This window comes from Carassius carassius, chromosome 46, assembly GCF_963082965.1.
Source record: "Carassius carassius chromosome 46, fCarCar2.1, whole genome shotgun sequence".
In the NCBI taxonomy this organism is placed as follows: domain Eukaryota; kingdom Metazoa; phylum Chordata; class Actinopteri; order Cypriniformes; family Cyprinidae; genus Carassius; species Carassius carassius.
The window spans coordinates 1,879,014-1,894,040 of record NC_081800.1 but is presented as its reverse complement, the minus strand read 5'-3'; the positions used below and the strand labels follow the sequence as shown (position 1 = coordinate 1,894,040).

At 39.0% G+C, this 15,027-nt stretch overlaps 2 protein-coding genes across 2 annotated transcripts; both read left to right on the top strand.

Annotated features, from left to right (window-relative positions):
• The first annotated feature begins 776 nt into the window (after nucleotides 1-776).
• Nucleotides 777-6,666, top strand: adtrp1 (androgen dependent TFPI regulating protein 1). Its single transcript, XM_059540947.1, has 6 exons — nucleotides 777-991; nucleotides 1,074-1,223; nucleotides 4,429-4,530; nucleotides 4,606-4,721; nucleotides 4,798-4,958; nucleotides 6,151-6,666. The coding sequence occupies exons 1-6, from the start codon at nucleotides 821-823 to the stop codon at nucleotides 6,174-6,176; spliced, it is 726 nt and encodes a 241-aa protein (XP_059396930.1). The 5' UTR covers nucleotides 777-820; the 3' UTR covers nucleotides 6,177-6,666.
• An 892-nt stretch (nucleotides 6,667-7,558) lies between these two features.
• ptpdc1b (protein tyrosine phosphatase domain containing 1b) lies at nucleotides 7,559-15,009 on the top strand. Its single transcript, XM_059540745.1, is given in 13 exon segments — nucleotides 7,559-7,867; nucleotides 8,565-8,599; nucleotides 9,198-9,372; nucleotides 9,610-9,690; nucleotides 9,785-9,903; nucleotides 10,091-10,228; nucleotides 10,953-11,583; nucleotides 11,585-11,990; nucleotides 13,948-13,992; nucleotides 13,994-14,131; nucleotides 14,265-14,375; nucleotides 14,450-14,497; nucleotides 14,500-15,009. Coding segments are annotated over 12 exon segments (1,965 nt in total). The 5' UTR covers nucleotides 7,559-7,867; nucleotides 8,565-8,589; the 3' UTR covers nucleotides 14,563-15,009.
• The last annotated feature ends 18 nt before the right edge of the window (nucleotides 15,010-15,027 follow it).

The window sequence follows — 15,027 nt, the reverse complement described above, 5'->3', positions numbered from 1 at the left end:
AAAGTCTTACTTGGAGTTGGCGGCGTCGAGTCTGGTCCTCGTTCCCTCTTTGATTGCATTGTTACATCCATTGCACAGTAATTATGCTCACCATCCGTTGACTTTTCTGGATTTGAAGAGGTCGGTGGCTGCAGTATTGCTGGTTTAAGTATCTGTTGAATATTCATCGTTTCATTTTGGGTGGAGTAAATTAGTTTAAATCATGAAAATCCGCGGTCTTAAAGAGAGCTCTCAAAAAAAGCGACTGCTTACTCCGCCGCCATCTTGGTACCCACGATAGGTTAAAGCCTATATACAGTCTTTTTATTATTATTATTATTATTATTAGTAAACAATACAAACATTAAAGCAGTACACTTAAAATCATAAAGACAAATAATAATAATAATAAATAAAACAAAATAATAATAATAACACTCATGAGATAAACTAATCAATTCTCTTTCCGGCTCAGACTACATAAGTCTTCAAACCTGAAGACTTAGATAAGAGGTGAGGTGAGGAAACCATAGACTGAAGACCCAGGTAAACAATGAATTAATCTTTTCTGTTTATTATAGCATTATAGTTGTGTATTGTTTGTAGTGTGATCATCATTTGCGTAAGTACTAACGTTAGTAGACGTTAGGGAAGTAACACTTAACATTTTAATTATATTTGATCAAATGAACGAAATAACTCGAAAAATGATTCGTTCATTTTGCTGAACGAGTCCGAGGTGGTAAATGATCCGAACTTCCCATCACTATAATGCGATTTCGGACGGAGCCGAACTCTTACTGGAAAATATCCTTTCCGGTGACGTCAGAGCCGGTAAAGCATGGCTGCCGCCACGAAACTCGGACCACAGTTGAGCCTGCTGGTTCATCTGCTTATTTTAAGCTGGTATGTTTTTACTATCTGGAGTAACTGTACTCTGCAAACCTCAGACAGACACCCAGGTGTGCGATCATACGGAGGACGCTGGAAATACCTGACGTTTATTAATCTGGTAGGAGCTGTTCTCGCGCAATGTCACCGCTGTCAGCGCGGATAACGCGTGTCATATGCTGCTGCTGCTGTTTTGGTTGCAGGTGTCGCAGGCGCTGTTTTTTGGCCTGTGTGTGTTGTCGGACGCGGTGCAGAGCTCTGTGACTGTCAGACAGAGCCGAAGCGGGACTCCTCTGCTCCTCACCAGACTCAGAGACTTCTTCTTCTCTGCTCTGGCGTTTCCCGTCGGCACTGTGAGTAACACTAACGACAGACACACTGAGGGACTGTTTGCGAGGACAGCTGTGGTTTTATAGTAGGAGCGCAGACGATTTCAGAACCAATAACCCCTAAAATCTTTACTTCGATTAATATACACCACGTCTCGCTGTACTTTCTCTGTTGGTCGCATCTGCACATGATTTGGTCGCATTTTATTATTATTTTTGCGCTACAAAATGGCATTAATCAATGCTTGCTGATGCACTTTTATCATAGTTTATAGTTACAGGGCTCCAAACAAAAAAACCGAGTAAGGAGCCATTGGCTCCTATAAGAAAAAAAACTAAGGTGCCAAATGATTTTTTTAGGTGCCAAAGAATAAAAATGTTTTATGCGTTTTATTTAAATTATTTATTTTACATTTTAACTTTTTAATCATACTGAAGTGTTTGTCTCATCTTTTCTTGACTTTATCAGCATTTTAATCCATCTTGTAGATGACCTGGGAATGAAGGTTCACTTAAAGTGGGAGCTAAATGTCTTTTCCAACTTGAAACATACAGTCATGCGTTGTTTATTACACAAAATCTGTACCAATATCATGGACTATAAGCATCACTTGGCCCCTGAGTATAGTTTGGGGTCCTCCTCAATGCATCCTGTAAATGTTGTCATACTCTCTTAAAAATAAAGGTGCTTCATGATACCATAGAAGAACCTTTTTTCCTGTCTAAATGGTTTCATAAAGAACCTTTAACATTTGAAGACAATAACAGATTATGAAAAGGGTTAGAAAGAGATTGTTCTTCAAAGAGCCTTTGACTGAATGGTTCTTTGTGGAACCAAAATTGTTTTGTGAAGAACCTTTTAAGCTCCTTTATTTTTAAGAGTGCATGTCTTTCACACTTTCAGTCTGTTTTTCTTAATTAGTAAAATTAAGTTTTATAGGAGGAGTTGAATCATGTAGACAACAGGTTAAGTAAAAATATAAAAATTCAATAGCTCATAAATATAGCAAAATGCTCCTCTTTATAGTTATTTTTCTAGCTGACTGATGAGCTTGTGGACACCGAAAGGTTACTGAGGTTAATATTACGTTGCAATGTTTACAAGCTTTACACGTTTCCCGCAGTTTGAAAGTGTTGTACTGTAGAATCTCTTATAAAATAGCCTACCGTTTGATGTTAATTCATGTTCATTATGTACTCTAGTAGTAAAGAGCAAGGTATGATAGGTTCACGTGCTGCTTGAACTGAGGCACTTCTCGCGATCACGCCTGCCGCATTAGGGGCCGTCACGTGTCCCGTCTTTTGCGCGCTCAAGTTCGTTATTTCAAATGTAGGCGCGTGGTATGCGTGCGTGCTCATAATGAAAGCGGCGCGCCTAGCGTTTTCCACGCGTTTTTAGGCGCGATATGTCAACGGCCCCTTAAAGAGTACCAAAACTGTATTTATTGTTTGAATTTTGTTATGAATTTGGAATAATTTTAAAGCTGATACTTTGTAAATTAAAAAGTAACAAAGCACAAAGCTTTTTGTGATTACTGGACGCCGGCAAGTGCACTTCAAATAATGAAGTTCATGCATTAACAGAACACAGCATGGACTGAGATCTTGTTAAGAAGAAGCCTTATTATAAACGAGAACTGTTTACGATATTGCCAATATCCACACAGATGACAGCTTTACCTGTTGTAGTTTGTTCAAGTTATGAACGAAATAGAGGCTGTTTTTCTGCACTTTCTCTTCAAGTCTCCATCATCTCTCACTCGCGCGCGTTTATCAGGTGTGTGTCAGCGCTGCTGCGCGGCAGATGAGGACTGTTTAAAACTATTTTTCCCACTAAAACTTTGATGCGCATTCTCTCAATGCACGAACATAACAGAAGATGTGAATGCAAAACAATCAGGAAAAAAGGCATTACGTGCAATTTTTTAAGAGATAACATGTAAATACATAGGCCTAGTCGCCAGTGGCGACCTCAGTGAAAACTTCAGTCGCATTTGAATATTTATGGTCGCAAATGCGACCATTTTAGTCGCAGTTTGGAGCCCTGAGTTATATGGAAACGAAAGTGATTAACCTTCAACCTGTTCTTTTTCATCAGTAGTATTATTTTGTGATTTGATTTTATGTTACAAGCCGCAGACTTCGGATGCTTTCACTGTTGAATTCACGATATTGTCACGTTTTACAAGAAAAGATTACTTGCTTCCATCTACACACCTGTCACTTTTATAGACTAAAAACAAAAGATGGATTCATCCTCATTCTTAATGTAAAAGCATTACAATAATAAAACAGTAAGATACAATGACAAACTTACAAAACGTTTATTAACAAAAACGGATAAGAAGAGGCATGGCATACACCAAATGCTGTATTAAATACGTAAGGAATAATTGACAACAGGCCGTTGAATTATAGAAAATAATGCCCAGCGAGGCGGTGACGTGAAGCGGAGGTTCAGTTATATATCAGAGCGTGTGAGCTCTAACTGCACCTGAGCACAGATCAGATCTTCTGATACCTGCTGCATGATCAATATTTCTGAGCGGCAAAAGCGATAGATCTGTAAAGCAATATATTGTGAGAGGGCCGTGTGTTACCGTGTCCCATACGACTCAAAATAATAAACCACAAAGTTAACTAAACGGTTCACTCCAGTGTGCTGAGCAAGTGCTTCTCCGATGTCTTCACGTGCTACTGGAAACTTCCTATTTCTAACTTATAAAGTCATGATTACGAGCTCGTTGCATTCTTTTCTGTTAATAATAAGTGGACCGTGGTTTCTGAATGCTGATGCTTAGCCTAAATAATTTGATCGGGTGCAGCCCCTCCTGTGACCCATGATTTGTCTGTTTGTGTATTTAGAGCCAGTGAGCAACGGACTTTCATAATAATAAACCGATAATAGCTCATTAACTCGCCCAACCATAATTATTAGTTTTGTGCACAACAAGGTGATTAATCGCGATTAATCGCAGATAATAATGCGACTGATCATGATAAAAATTTTTTATCGTTGCCCAGTACTGTATGTGTGTGTGTGTGTGTGTGTGTGTGTGTAAAATAAGTGTCATTTTCAATAATTTTGTGTATTATTTATATCAGACGATGGACATCCTGCTCTCTTGATACTGGTATCATCAATGGTTTTTAAAAACTTTTATTGGTCGACTACTAATGTGAACTCAGAATTTGTTGATGTTTTCGATCCTGATCTCCTTGCCTGCAGTTTGTGTTCGTTTCTTTCTGGACTCTCTACACTTACGACAGAGAGCTGGTGTATCCAAAAATGTTAGACGAGATCATTCCCATCTGGATGAATCATGCAATGGTGAGTGTATTATTTTAGGGTGATGTACTGCAGTATTGGCTGAGCTTTGTGACCCAGATTTTGTGTTTTTCCCAGCACACAGTGATCATGCCGCTGCTGCTGCTGCAGATGTTCCTTCAGAATCACAGATATCCCAGTCGCACAAAAGGGATCTTCAGTCTGGCTTTATTTGCTGCCCTGTATCTCTCATGGTAATCTTGTTCTGCTTGCATCGATCACACAGATCTAAGCAAAGTTTCGTTGTTTCATGCGTCTGTCTCTCATTAGGGTGTTGTGGGTGCACCATGCGTCAGGGATCTGGGTGTATCCCATCATGGCTCACTTGAGTCCCGTGGGATTGTGTGTTTTCCTCGGAGTTGCGTCGCTCAGCATGGCTCCTCTTTACCTGTTAGGAGAGAAGCTCAGCCTCATGATGTGGAGCAACACAGGTGAGGGAAACCTGACCAAATGGGCAGTAGATTCAACTCTTTTTTTAACTCTTCCCCTGCCAGCATTTTAAAAATAAATAAATTGCCAGCAATGTTCCCTCTAATTAGTTTTTCTTGCTGAGCAAAACTTTTCTCTAATGGGTGGCCATTCTTTATACCAGAGGTGTACAGCACACACTCACACAAAGTGTGTAACCTTTTAACTTTAATTTGCTATTTATATTTGATTTGACCCTTGATGTAAATAATGCACATTGTAGGATACCTGAGAATCATTAGGAAGACACATAGACCGTACAAAAACAAGGACGTTGCGTCTATGACGTCACCTGTAGGTCTCTGAAGAGCATTTTTGAAGCCCAAAGTGGGCGGAGCTGGCTGCTGTCATTTTGGCAGCACATCACTCCTAAATGATCGAAAATGGGCAGAGAGGCGGAGTGTGGGAGGAGCTTGCTGCTGAATCCTAGCTCGATGGTGGTGACAGCAGAGGAAATCCACCTGTCACTCAAGTGACCACGCCCTTAATTATGCAGAACTTCAAGGCTTATTATAAATTAAATGGATGAGTTATTAAAACATTCACCCCCAACAGTTGTCATGAAGTGTAAAATTAGCTATATAGACCAAAACCACTTGTTCATTAACAAAAAAACTACATTTTGAACAAAAATGTACGCAAATTTCGAAGGCCTCTAAATTATCAAAATGATCAAAACACAATCGTCTACCTGCCTTCTGTCATCTGATTGGTCATTTAACTTTGTAGCAACTAAATGCTCTTTTAGTGTAATTGTACAAAAGTCCAGCTTCAGCTCGTGCTTCATGTGTCTATTTACTGTGAACTATTTACTGATTTTTATAAGTAAACCGAAGTATAACTTAGATTGTTAGTAATATTTAAAGATGAACACATAATGAACTGAAGCATCTTCTTACTCCGTTTGGGCCTCTGAATAAAATGAGGTGTTTGTCTTTCATCCTTGAGTATGAGCTCCATATTCCCTGTATCATACTATATAGCTTTAAAAGTAGCAAATATGATACTCAACAAAAAACACACATGCAAACTTTCTTTTCTTGACTAAATGATTTTAATTTCCTGTCCATTTCAAATCACAAAGTTCGATGTCAGAGTGTGTGAGATTGTTTCTTATGATGATGATCTGGACTGACTGTGATTTTTGTCTATAAGGGAATCAGAAGAGGAAAAAGAAGTAGATGTCTACTGGAATCCACATTAACCGTGTGGAGCTCAAACCAGCCAAACAACACACTTTACAGGGCACGGAGCAACAGCTTCAGTAGCATTACTTGTATTTTATACAAGAGGGGCTTGATTGGCCCCAGCCTAAATACAGTACACATGAAATGTGTTTACGCTAATCATACTGATATTATTCTGTTCGGTTTTCTTTTCTCTTTTGACCTATTTTTGTGATTCTAATGAAAATCAGTTGCACCTACAAAGTAAAAAATGCTGTATTTTTAAAATAATTTTCATTATTTTAGAATTGTGAAATTCCAGACAAATTTTCCAGAATGCTGTTGTTCATTAATTAAGGGACCATTAGTACTGAGCACTTTCCCCTTCTCAGATTCATAATCGTTATTTTAAAACAAGTCTGAGCTGCTGAGTGGTTTCCAGTGTGATGCTGTGTAAATGTGTCACAAGATGTGTCAGGGCTTTCTGAATGACACACTTCAACCTGTGTGAACTCTGCTAATCTCACCAGTGAAGCCCTTAATGTGATTTTCCGTCTTTGCTGAGAGTTTGATGATGGACTTTATTGGAAACAAGTAAACCCAAGTAATCGGTGACCTTGCTGTAACACACGTTTAATTCACTCTGCATGCATTCTTTCACTAACCCTTTCAGTGGCAGATTTCATCAAATAAGACTATTTCATGAAAGCTTGAAATGTTTATTAATTATATTATCAACAATATTAAGCAGAATATAGTGCTTTATTGTCATTATGGTGTGTTTCCTCTTAATTTGAATGTGTGTAAAACATGTAGAAACAGTGGACGAATGGGTTCGCTGGTGTTTACAGGGTGACTGAAGATGATTCATATGAAAGATTATAGCACTTGTGGAAGATATGTGATGGGCTGACATTTAAAATGTCATCAGTGACACTTAAGAGGGCCAATCAGTTTATCTGTTATTACTGTTATATAATGATTTCTAATGTCATCTGTGTACTTTATTCATAAACAATAAAATCTCTGAACTGCTCTTTAAGTAATTTAAGGTGGCTTACTGTCTTTTGTCATTAGATATGTATTGTAATCTAAATGAGTTTGACGCTGATGGAGTAATGGAGGAGCAGTGTGTCAACTGTTTGTTAACTTCCTACTTAGGAGACTCTCCTTTAATCAGATTGGCTGCAAGTCCATCAGTTTGCAAAGCTTTGAGAGCCTCACCTCACTGTCATTTTCAGCTACTGGCTTCAGTAGAAGCTACACTGGCCTTTCTGACAGGTTGAATTAACAGCCATTAATGTATGGATTGAAGCAATGAACTGGAGCTGAAAGGACTAGAATGCAGCCAGAGCTTTGGTGGCTGAGGATGCTGTCCGTCTCTGAGGTCAGAGGTCAATGGGCTATTTCAGGAGTAAGTGGATTAGATGGGAGGGAGTCTGAAATAGCTGCTTTATAGTCACTCTTTGGCTTGATGTGAGCACAGAACAGCAGTATTAACTCTACCCTCAGTCAGACACTTGCCGTTTGAAAATGACCAGGATGTACAGCCGATCTGGATGGATCCATGAGCTTTGCACAGGGGAGAAGATTGTGGATCTTAAAGGAAGACAAAATAAATGATATATTGACACAAGTTATCAAATCAGCTGTGGATTCAGTGGATCGAAGGGAAAGTACAGTTGATTTTCTCTAGCTGTGTTTGGGTGAGTAATAACTCATTCTTGAGAATCAGTGATGAGTAAAGAAATTAACATGACGGCCGCAAAACACTTCTTAATGGATGTCTGAGACAATGTCATTGAAGAGTAAATTCAATATGTACAAGTAAAATAATGGTGAATTAATGAAAAATGCAAATATCTTTTGTATGAAGACAAGTTATATATCACTACATATTTCACTCAAGAACAAAACCAAACTCTATTTTGAATAAAGAATGTAACCTGACTTTTTTGCACTTTGACATTGTGACGATTAACCACACTACCATCCCATATTGTAGTTACTGTAATGCATCTGGATGTTTAACTTCTGAGAAGTTATTTTTAATAGCAAACATTATATATTATTTAAATAGACAAATTAAAGGTAATATTAATGAACAGTTTATATATTGTTTTTGGAGTAATAAGAACGGGAGAAATCGTACTTGTACAATGGTACATGCATTCATCAACTGTTTTCAACATTGATTATAATAAGAAATGTTTCTTAAGCATCACTGAAGTCTTGAGTAATGATGCAGAAAATTCAGCTTATTTTTTATTTTTGTTTTACTGTATGTGATCAAATAAGTGCATGTCATTGATCATTAGGGACATCTTTAAAATAATAATAATCTTACTTAAAACTATGCTTTGACATCTATAGTGCTAATTCATTTATCATGTGCCCAAACAGATATTGCCATGGAGGAAGGAGTATCATGGACTTTGGTAAGGAATGGCAAAAACTAAACAATAAATTGTTGTTTATTTATTTTTATTTGACCTTTATTTAACCAGGAAAATCTCTCTGAGATTAAAATCTCTTTCACAGGAGAGTCCTGGCCAAGAAAGGACAGCAGTTACAGTCACAACTTACAAATTGAAACAACAAATGTACAATTTAAAACACTTAAAAACAATTACAAATCAATGAGTCGTCTTCGAGTGACTGAATAATAGATTTAAAATGTTCCATAGGCAACAGAGTTTGTAATTTCGACTGGAGTAAATTCCATTCAAATGGAGCTGCGTATATAAAAGCCCCCTTTCCCAGTTCAAATAGTTATTATTTGATGTAATAGTCAAATAATAACTATCTGAACTATGTTTTATCAATTTGTCATTTTTAAAGACATTTTGAGTTCCTTAAATTAAATTTACTTAGTAAAGCAACAAGGATTTCCATGTCTACTGGAGATATATATTGCAGAACTGAGCCTCCACTGGAGAGAGGTTTTGCTCACCTGAGCAGATTCGTAAAGGAATTCATTTCAAGTGATCACTCTGCTGATTTTCTAAATAGATGATGTCTGTTTGTTTTTTAAAGTGACGGGTTCCAGGGTTCCCAGAGCGAAATGCACAATAGTTCAAGAGGTGCTATGTTATGTGGTCCCCTACCGTTTGCAGTGCTCCATGGGATGTGGTGGGCAGAACTGCAAGTATGAGGATCCTTCATACTGGAGTGAAGACGACCAGGCCATCAGAGGAATCTACTCGTCTTGGTACACTGCCTGCACTTACACCTGTTTACTTAAACATGGCCTTTTCCAAATGAGGTTAAGCCTTTGGCAGTCTTATGAATCGAAGCTTCTCTGTATGTTGTTCTCCCAGCACATCAACATATCATGTTCACTGTTCTCTTATCAAACAGTTACAAAAATAACGAGTCCTTTCCCTAAAATGTTTCCTCTATAGAAAGTGATTATCCCAACTCATGGTTCCTCTGTTTGTTTTTTTAGGATCACTGACAATCTGCTGGCCATGGCCCGCCCTTCTACCAAAATCATTGAACATTTTGATGTAATAGACCAGTTTTTGAGGTAAAACTGATGATTGTGCAGATTGTGCTTTAGAAAACTGTTCTGGGGTATGTGTTTGGTAAACTCTTATGATTTGCTGTTTCATCGTGTTAAGATGTGGTTTGAGAACCGTTATTAACCTCCAGTGCCCTGGTGAACATGCCAGCTGTGGAAACCCACTGGATCCCCAGAGTGGCTTCACTTACCGACCGGAAACATTCACGGAGGCTGGCAGTGAGTGACTTGCTTTTTGTACATTGTCTGATTCTGACAAACTTTTAAATTTCAATGCGTTTTCTGTGTAATGTGGCAATAAGAAGTTTAAGAGATAAAGAATCTTCTTGACACATTAAGTAAAAACACAGCTGTGGTTGTTCTTATATTTTCAGGTTGTAAAGGTACTCTTGTAACTTTATTTTAGTATATTTCTTCAACTTTAGATGGAATGACTGTGGTGTGGCGTCTCTCACATCCATCTTGGATATGGTGAAAGTCATGTGTTTTGCCATCCAAGAAGGCAAAATGGCTGTTCACTGTCACGCAGGGCTTGGCAGAACAGGTACAGTTCTGTTTTGTAGGTTTAAAATACAGTATATTTATGTTTTGGGGTGATGTGGCTTATAAGTTGCTGGGATGATCCCCACAAGCAGCCATAAGCTATTATTATTGTGTCCTCGAGCAGCACAATAAACCCCAGGTTACTCCAGAGGGATTGTGTCAGTAATAATGCTGCCATAAGTCGCTTTAGTGAAAAGCATCTGTATAAACGCTACTCATGCAGTGAGTACAAGCTCCTAAAAATGTGTTATTTTAAAGATAGCTATAGCCTTAGGGACAGCACTCCAGGTGACTCAAGTATATTTACATTTATACACACACTCATTTAGCCTTAGCTTTTACATTAAAGCATTATATATATATTTTTAATTCAAGCATTCTTTAGGAATCAGACCCATAAATATGGCATGTGAGTGCCCAGGGCACTAGACCAGAGAGGGGCCGAACCGAATTACCGCTGCCCCCGGAAAGTGATTTCAACAGAGGGGGCCTTTAAATCAGTCCGTGCCTAGGGCACCGCCGCATCATAATCCTGCTCTGCTAATGCCATACTCTACAGCTTCAGGACGGCTTTTCTGATCCCTGTCTCTCCCTGACTGTCCTCTTAAATAAAGACAAAAAAGCCCTAATAAATAAACCTGTAGTAAAATGTTTGCAACCGAACTGCAACATCACAAGATGTACGCTTTTTGGATACTAATTCTTTTAACATTTTGTTGTTATAGGTGTGTTGCTGGCCTGTTTCTTGTTGTTCACCACACAGATGACAGCAGACCAAGCCATTGTGTTAGTTCGAAGCAAACGACCTAACTCTATCCAGACTAGAGGACAGCTCCAGTGTGTCAGGCGGTTTTCTCAGTTCCTGGTTCCGCTAAGGAATGTGTTTGCTAACGCTGAGCTTAGAGCACCACCTGTTACTCTTTCACAATACTTGATCCGCCAGAAACATATACTGCATGGATATGAGGCTCGGAAGTTGAGATACATGCCAAAGCTTGTCCCCGTTATTTGCAGACTCCTGCTGGACATTGCAGATAATCGTCAGGTTATCGAGGAGGACATTGTCGAGGTTCCTGATGTAACACCCGTGGTAGAGAAAAAGTTTAATGAAAATTCAATATATCAGTTAAACAGAGAGATATTGGGAAATGGGATGACTCTGAACAGTCCCCGTCTTCCAGGTCTACCCAGAGCCAACAGATGCAACACACAACCTCTTTACTATGTCCGTAAGAGCCTCAGCTACAGCGAGTCTGACCTCCAGAGGTTAGCAACGTCTTTAAACCTCTCGGATAACCCTCTCTGGGTTTTAGCCAGCATCCACTCAACTACCATCAACGATCAGCTGGGAGCTTTTCAACTACGTTGCTCCTTCTCTGGGGGCTTGTAAGGACAATTACATCTACAGCTCAACCAGCAATATATGGGAGCTGAAAACTCTTATGGACCAGACAGAAGGATCTCCACTCCTCAAAACCAGGAGGCAGTCTGTCCTGCAGCGAAGTCAATCTCTAGGCATTTCGGATGAGAAAAGCACCACAAGCATTGCCCGAATACTGTCCTACTGGAGGAAAGACTGCAAGCAAAGCACTGACCCTGACGAGGCTCAACACATTGAAAAAGAGCATTCGGAGGTGCCCTTCATCACTGTCCAGTCCGAGCTGTCTCTGGAGTCACGTCGCCTCCTGGTGGCTCAGTCCCTTGCAGTAGACCTCGAGAAGGATGGAGAGAAGGAGCAAATTCAGAAGGTGTCTACTTGGCAGGTAGATGCATGTACTGATTTACTAAGACAAGTGTGCAGAACTACCATGGTTTTCAATAAGTCTGAAGGACTTGATTAGCTGGATCAGGTGTGTTCAGTTAGGGTTGAAGCCACACTCTGCAGGGCTTTGGCCCTCCAGGAACTGAGTTCTGCACCCCTGTACTAAGAAGAGGTATTGAAGTTAAGGGCAGGGATTGGCAACTCCCGTCCTGGAGGGCCACAGTCCTGCAAGGTTTACTTCAATCCCTAATCAAACAGACCTGAAGAAATCCAACCAAACAGTTTTTAGAATATCTGCTCCATTTACTTTATATACCATCAGATTTGGAGAGTTGATCTTGTGGTCTTCTTGACCTGAATCAATGTTTTGGTGTATGGTCTCAGAGAAGACAACAGTCTTTTCCATTGTACTTCAGGAGACGATTACAAGTTGCCCCTGTATCTTCACTGTTTTAGAGAGGTTGCATGGCTGAAAGACTTTTTATTTGTTCTTAGTTCATTGTTTAAATGAGTTTCAAAGAGAAGTTGGGAGGAACATGTTTATTTAATCTGACCAATCAGCACCTGAAGAGGTGTATGTAAGCTGCTGCTTATGTCTGTCCTATATGACTTATAGTTCTTCTGTTCTACTGGTATCCCTATGCTATGTCATCCTCCTCTGGTCACTACTAAATCTAGTCAGTCCTAAGGGGTACTTCAGGCTCGGGTCGAGTTCAACAGCAGGCCAAACCTCTTCATTAAAGATTACATAAACCTGGGATCTTGTGAAATGCCACTAAATCAGCATATTCATATTCATTAAAATTCCTGGCCTGGTTGTTGAACCACTTCTGGTGGTTCTGTTGACAACTCTGCATCCAAGTGCTTACATTGAGTTTTAGCATGTAGAGTTTTATTCTGCCTTCTCCTAATTCATCCTCATAGTCTTACTGAAGACATGCAGCTCTGCATGATGCACCTAATTGACCTATCGGTAATCCCTGCTCCCCTTAGTTACTGTTGCTCAGTCTAATAGAGCTGCTCACTGTCTGCAATGATAGCTCTCAGTGTGAAAACCTTGTCCCAATATGTTTTTGATAAATTTTGGACACAGAAGGACCACCATTTATGTGGGACTTAAATATGACATGGAGGGGATATATAACAGATTTTAAAATAAATATGGTGGGTAACAAGATTAACTTGGAAGTGAGGGTTTACGGATCACAGTGCAAGCAGGAGAAGCCTCATGTTATGTTCACGATTGTAAATGACAAAATCCAGGATTCATGTACCGCAGGGTAGGATTACATTAATTTACATTTAAACAGTTGGAACATGGAAAGGCACTGAAATGTAGATCTTCATTTATTTGTTTTTGACCTACCCTGTGAATGACATAAGAAGTATTTAGCTTTGTACATTATATGGACTCAAAGACTTCAATGTTAGCTAGTTTTAGTTGGAGATACATTGATGACATTGAGCACAAGATGACATTAATGTTCTACTTGAGCAGATGAAATATTAAATTAATCAGAGTATGACAACCAGAAAATGTACATTTTCGTCTTCACTGGGATTAGGGTTGAATGCTTAGGGACATTTACCTCAGTTTTGTTTGGATTTAGGAAATGTAATAAAATAAATTCCATTGCCCATCCTCTTAGGATACCTGGAATCACGGTTACAATCAGGCACACCATTTTGTCATTTCTGTAGCATAAACACCATCAAACCGATGTGAGCTTCCGATCTTCCCATGTTTCTCTGTGGTGCTGAAACCTAAAGATGTCCGAGCTCCATTCCCCATGCAACTGATATTCGACTGCCATTAGCTCATCTGTGTTCGATGAAAGGGGCTTACCGATAGGTCAATTATTGTCTTATCTGGCTAGCAATCTGGTCACATCATATAGATAATATGGCCTAAACTTTCTGAATGTAACATTTGTAAATGTGTTAATTCTTCTCTGCAGACCGATCTTAATCGTCAAGGTGCATGGGAGAGACTGTGTTTGGAAAAAAGACCCTTTTATTTTGTCTGGAATCATGTGGTCCTGGCTGGAGCAGCTCAAACAGCCAATCATCTCAGCTCATGATGTTCACACACTAACAGGGACCTGCCAGGACCCCCGAACTGTGCTCAATTGCCTAGATAGGGTACGATTTAAATATCAGATCTGTTCTTTTAAACTTTATTCAATTTAGATTTATGGTTCAGTATGACTATCAAGAGACATTTTATGCATTTTAATTTTGTATGATGTGAATCCATTCTTATTAACATCTTCAGGCTGCAAAAGAAACAGTGATGTGTATTCTGGACTGCTTTGCTCATGTATTAACAATACCCGAGGAAGTCGAGAGCACTTTCCTGGAGCGAGCCACCAAAGCCTTCACAAAGGTACTGTTTGTAACTCTGAGATCTTCTAAAATAGGTCACATGCATACTCTAATTTACTTTGGTGCTCTCTTTAGATGAAAAACACAGATGGTGGGAAGAGTGTCCACAAAATCATGAACGGGATGGGATCTTGAAGATTGTCCTGTATGATTTGAGGTTGGCAGCCATGAACGAGTTTGAGGTCTAACACATGTGACATTAACTAGATGAACATCTTAATTACAAAGAGAATTTGTTTATTTGCATCTTTGTCCAACATCAAAGACAAGCTCTACACATCTGTTGCGGCAGTTTCTTTGGTTGTTTCTCAGGTCTTGGTTCTGATGAGGAATCCAACATGTAATTTAGCCCACAGATAAACTGATTATATTTGTAGAAATCAGAAATGCATTTTGCATGGTAAATTATTTGATGTAAAAGAAATACCATGCACTGTATATTATGTGCCATAGTGCTAATACTTGAAAAGCATTGCAACTGAAACCTCTAATTTTTGTACCATGTCTGTACAGTTATTTGTAATAAAATAATTAGATTGCAGACAACTAAAATAAATGTAATCTTTTGAGATTAGCTTTATTGCAAAGAGGAAAAGTTATAGTCATATTATAGTTATATATTTTATGCAAACAATCCCACAATTCCCTGTAAC